Below are 6,057 nucleotides of genomic sequence, written 5' to 3'. Positions count from 1 at the left end.
TACCTGAGTTTGCTCATGTCACTGTCTTATTTCCCTTGCATATTTCAGGCTCTACTTTTATTCATAAAATATTTATTTCACACCCCAAGATGATTCGGAAAGTGTCTGATAATGCAGGCGTTATGAACGAAACCCAACTCACTTTATCTCATGAAACTCTTGTGTACGGAACGAAGACATGTACAGGCCCTACCTCTGACTCACACCCTCTTCCTTCCTGCTCCTGCTCTCCTCTCTCCACCTTTGGGACTGTGTTTACTGCCTGACTCACCGTTCTCTCTGCCTTCTGCTCTGTCCTTAAGGAAAAGTTGATCTTTGCAGGGCAACGGCCAGAGACCTAGACTTCAGTAGAGGCGTTATGATAACATGTGTTAGCAGCGGGCCTGGCTCCACGGGGGTGGCAGGGTGGGCCTGGCCAACCCAATCCCAAGGCTGGCCCACCCACCCAAGTTGGAAAATTCTCATCACAAGGATATATTTTATTTTATTTTATTTTATTTTATTTTTAATTTATGCGAAAATGTATCTCTCGTGTGCCCATATGCTTACCCACCCACCGTCCCCAAAACATCCTGTTCTCTGTACGAATCTACCAATCACCTTTCATGCGAACAGCAGCGAACAGCCAGTCAGAGCAGAGACATGTGTAACTGACATTTTTATGTGACATTAGAGTCTGTCAGTGGCTGAATTGCGCCTTTCGTTAGTCATGTAAGTTCATCTACCACGATTTATATTTAAAGAAATTTTTAAAAATTTATTAATAGAACGAAAATAGTATAAACAACCATACGTCAGACCCTCTCCCTATTTTTTTTTCATTATTTTTATCATTTTTTGTTTAACATTTCAATATATTCCATTTTAGTTCATATTTAGTTAATATCAAGACAACTTGTCTTGCTTTCGAAAAAAAAAAAAATATGCTAGAGGGACATGTTAGCTACCAATAGATTAATGAAATATTCTATTTAGAATGAAGGAAACCTTTTCACACACACACATTTAACATACGTGACTTTATTATGAAAATATCAGACAGAACAAGGTGCTATGTCCTTATTCAGCATAACTTCCATGTTATCATAGTCACATATATAGAATACATTCACTCATTTACACAAAGAGAGAGCAGGGGACAGAGAGGGGAGAAGAGAGACTACATCAGGCTACTCATTCATTCATTCATTCATTTATTTATTCATTCATTCATTCATTCATTCATTCATTTTCTTATCCTGAATAGGGTCGCGGGGGGTGCTGGAGCCCATCCCAGTGCTCAATGGGTGAAAGGTGGGGAAAGGCCCTGGACAGGTCGCCTGTCCGTCATCGCTGGGTTACTCAAATGGGAGAAAAAAGATTGAGCACACAGTTATCTGAACAGGAGAGCATACATCCTTCTGTCAAGACCAGCTGCTAAGACACATTTGACCACCCGCTCAACCCCATACAGCTGTACAAATGCACCCAGTTACAAAGTGTGTGCATGTGTAACTATTAAGATAATATTTATTTGCCAAAAAAAAGATACGTTTCATAATCAAAAAAATACACATACATATCACAAAATCAGAATCATTTTCTTCACATCACACATCTGCAGCAGGCATCAGACATTTCAATAATACTAGCAATCAAATGTTTTGTTTTTTTCGTGAAATCGAGGACATGGGGAAAGACAAATGTCAAGGCAAAAGCCATTTGCACCGGCTGGTTGTTGATCGCCTTTTACAGGAAAGGTGTGTTAAAGGTGAAAGGGAAGAGGAACATGTCCACGGTGTGAGAATGACTGATATTAAGTCTCAAACACAGGAAATATTTTCAACCGCTTTGAGAATTATTTTCAGTGAACATCACAAGCCCAGTCAGTACCTCTTCTTATATTAAAGGGAAAAAAAATACCACAGAACATTGAGTGACTCCATCTGCCACATGCCTCTGTTTAAATATGGTAGAGGGTAAGCAATGAAGGCAGCACAGCAAACAAACTGATTTTCAGCAACTGGGCGGAAGATCCACTGGGACTTTGGAGAGGGTTTATGGAGGGAGGGAAAGAAAAGAGAAGTTACTTTCTATGTAGTTTTCTCTGTCAATGATCATTCATCTCAATCTGACTCTTCCTGAATACCAAGTGTGAGGAGGTTCGCTGTAAACCTTAAGAATGTGGTTTTCATGACTTACCTGGAAGCGGAAAAAAGGTAACAGTCGTGGTTGCTTTGAAATCCTTCGTGTGTTAAAATAATCTCTTTATCACATGATTCGTCATCACCAGGGGCACTTCTGACCTCTTCAACTTTGAACACCTCGGTTGGAGACAGAAGCAGCTCGTCTTCTTCAGTCAGACACGCATGCTTCTCCAGGTCGATGGAAGAGCAGGATGTTATGATGAAGAGGGAACCACCCTCTACACACTTGTTAACTGCATCAGTTCGTTCCCTGTTAACTGAGAGAAATCTGCCCAGTCGTACCACGTCCCCCTTGTCTGCGCTGTACTTTTTCTCCGTCCCGTAGAACACAGTCGAACAATTTGAAGTGTTATAGAGACGCAGCGCATCCATGAGCAAGAAATGAAGGGATTTGAATGGAAACTCGTCGGTGTAGATGCTTTCATTTATTCCTTTGTTCTCCACAAACTTATTGAAGTTTTCACGGAACGTGTCTCTGGCTTCTCCAAAGGTCCTCAATGCTAACATGTGTTGTGGTTTTACACCAGAGATCAGTGGGTTACATTCCCCCTTTATACTACTCCACTGTTCTCGAAATTCTTTGTTTTCTTTTATTTCCTTCTCCAAAAGTCCGTTTTTTTCTATAACGGTCTTCAGCATTTTATCCCGACATTCTGTGTACATGTCGTCCACTGCAGCAGGAGACATGTCCAATTTCTTGGGAACCACCTGTGGAACAGGGAAGCCACATAAAGTCATAATATGTCGCACGATAATAAGTCTGCTATGTGAGCAAAGCAGCTCAGTAGACCTAAAGATCAACGATCGAAACTAGGCATGAATTTGACCTCTTCACTACAGCTTAAAAAGGAAGAAGATGTAGATCTGTTCATTTGCTCACCTAAATCAAAGTATTATTAAAATCTGGGTGACTGTGCTGACCATGTTGAATTGTAGTATGAGAATATTGTCTTTCTAACTTGTTTGCATAGGCATACAGAACATAGGTATAGAAAGGTCTTGAGCCCCTGGAATTTGAAGAGGAATAAGCGTGAGGGAGCATTTCTTGGATAAAGCTCAAGTTATTCTTGGTTCTCCTTGACAAGCACCAACAAGAAATATTACTGTCATAGCGCAGACCTGTAGAAACTTTACAATATCAGACTGGATATGAAAGCTGAGAATGTTTCACAGATTCAAGTAATTCATGTAATTAAACTTGAAATACTGTACGTAGAGACATCCTAAGGCAGATGAGTACCTAATATAACCATGTACATGATTCAGTGTAAGCATTTTGATACACAGAGTGGAAACAAAAGCAGTTCTTGTACATATTAAAACTATAAATGTAACAATTATAAACCTAACTACTGTGGTTTGTTGTTGCTATATGTAGAATAGGCAATAGGATATTATTTTAATTAGTGATAACGTTCCACCACATGCAAGGGTATCTATTTTTACATGCATTCTGTTTTGTTATGAATCGGCAAGTTAGATAACAATCACTGAAATTCTTTGCTTGAGTGGTCAGTGATACCTTATACAGTTCCTGCTTAACCCACGTGCATGTTTTACAGATTTTAAGAAACGCAGAGTTTTTTTTATGGTGGAAAAAAAACTTACACTATGAAAAACAGAAGCTAGGAGAATTAGAGAAAACAGCACTGATGTCAGAGTTCCCATTGTGCTAGTACTGACACTGTCCTAGGAGAGAGAGAGAGAGAGAGAGAAAGAGGGGGGGGGGTGTTGATAAACGCAGTTGTCCATATCATGTGAAACTGCTTGAATCTGTCACAAGAAGAAATGTGGATTACAAAAGGCTCTTTTGGAAAAATGATATTGTAGCTCAACAACACAGACTAACTCTGAGTCAGTGAAATGTGCACTGAGCCAAAACATTCGTAGCGCGCGTTAATGGGTGGATCATAAATGAGAACTGGACGAGCTGCTCAATATTACTGCCAAAAAGAAAAAAGAAAAAGGAAAAAAAAAACAAAAAAGCTGAGAAAGTAAATGGAGAAAAATAAAATAAATTAAAAAAAAACAAAAACGGATCACTTACCCTCATATGTTTGCGCAGTTCCAAAATGAAGGTCCAGAGAAGGAAAGGGATTTTAAGAATGGTACACAGGGGTACAGAGAGCCCAGTTTGTGTGAGTGCTCCTCCCCTACGACGTTGGAAAATGTGAAGGAAAATCTTATCCTGGGAGAATGTTAGAAAAATTATTAAAGCGACACACGGATCCTCCAAAGTCAGAGTAAGCAGCTTATTTCTGGCTGCCAGGAGACAAGTCACAAAACAATACAGTCAGGTATCGCAGTTGTGAGAAGTCTGTCTTCTCTTGTTCACATGCAGTAATTATCTTCTAACAGAAGCAGTCCGTTTTGGCCAAGGCGGAGCTTCATTATAATATTTAATATTTGGCACTTCTGCACACGATATTCTGCTTATCTGCACACAGCGTCTTGCATGTGTGCGCACGATATCTTATATATTTGCATGCGATACTTTTAATGCGGTTGGTCACACTACATGTTTACCGCCTGAAGAACATCCTGTGGTTAGTTCGCTCATCACCATCTGTGAGGCGCACCCAACCTTAGTTCTTCACGCGACTCAGTTCAGCATGAACTCTAGTAAAACATGATCATGGCCTTATTACATACAAAGGAATGACATATTTTTCTGACATTTCCCTCCTGTTTATACTTTGTAGGGAATAAGCATATTATTTACATGACATGCTGGATCTAGTACCTCATCTCCTACATCATCATTCTGGCTCTCCTAGTCAGGTTTTCACCAAATGAGTCATTGTGACTGTACTTAGATCAGCTAATGTCCTTAAACCACTTCTTGGCCTAAGTTGTCATCGTAATCAGGTATCTGCTGATACATTGTCTTAGTCAATGTAGTTTCAATCAGTCTCAATGCTAGTTCTCGCAGGCATGAAATGCAACAGCATCCGCAGGTGACGAGAACTGCAGCTGCTACTGCCACTGAGATGAGAAGAGATGTCAACAATCCACTGTATCATCCGAAACACCTCTCCATCATTGAAATGAACGGGTCGTTGACTCCACTATTGTCTGCCAGTTCCTCAGACAGGGAAGTCAATCCTTCCAGGGCCTTGGTTATGCTGCCAGCTGGGGAAGTATTGTTAGGAATAAAAGTACAACAGAAAGTTCCAAACATTTTACTCACACACCCTTTTTCGGCCAGCAGCATATCTAGTGCCATACGGTTCTGCCACGCCATGAGAGAAGTTGGCCCCAGTTGTCCAGCAATACCCTTTACAGCATCTGTAGTATAATTGACAAATCTTTGCTGATTATAGTAAATGTAGTTTATCCAGTCAACATTTTTGTTTATTGTTGCCCACCAAAAAAGGAAAGATTCAAACCCTGCAGCTACTTGGTTGCTTTGAATTCATCAGGAACTCCTCTCGGTACCCCAATACTATCTATGTAAACTCTATTGTCAAATGATCCTCCAGGTGTAGAGTGACGATAGTGCTCCAAATTTTCTATGTAAAATTTATCTCCCAGCTTTCTGAATTCACCTGTTGGGAACATATAGAATGGTTCAATTAACTGGGTCAAAGCACAACTGCCCCTCCAGTCTTCAGGGACCTTCATGTCTCCACACAGCCACCAGAGGTCTGCTCTCATAGCTGAGTGATTAGAAAACCAAGAGGCTGACCGGTTTTCTCCACCATAGGTAACATTGACAGTTGTTTGACAGTACTCTGAGGTGAGCTCCTTAACGTCTAATCCATTACCACTTCACTTAAAACGCGTATAATTTCCTTTATACGCTGTTACTGAGGGTGGGGTGTTTCTTTCCTTAACCTTTGGGAACAACAGAGAAAAAGTTGCATTTCTC

The 6,057-nt window shown here is 40.4% G+C and overlaps 1 protein-coding gene across 1 annotated transcript in view; it reads right to left on the bottom strand.

Moving 5' to 3' along the window:
* The window catches only part of LOC115823827 (ecto-ADP-ribosyltransferase 5-like), a 7,210-nt gene extending 4,286 nt beyond the window's left edge, over positions 1 to 2,924 (bottom strand). Inside the window, exon 1 of the mRNA XM_030787850.1 lies at positions 2,182 to 2,924. Within this exon, the coding sequence (XP_030643710.1) occupies positions 2,182 to 2,924 (743 nt within the window). The remainder of the gene's footprint in view (positions 1 to 2,181) is intronic.
* Positions 2,925 to 6,057: the final 3,133 nt, after the last annotated feature.

Source organism: Chanos chanos, chromosome 11 (genome assembly GCF_902362185.1).
Source record: "Chanos chanos chromosome 11, fChaCha1.1, whole genome shotgun sequence".
Lineage (NCBI taxonomy): Eukaryota > Metazoa > Chordata > Actinopteri > Gonorynchiformes > Chanidae > Chanos > Chanos chanos.
Note: the sequence above shows the minus strand (reverse complement) of the source record. Positions and strands in the feature narration are given on the sequence as shown.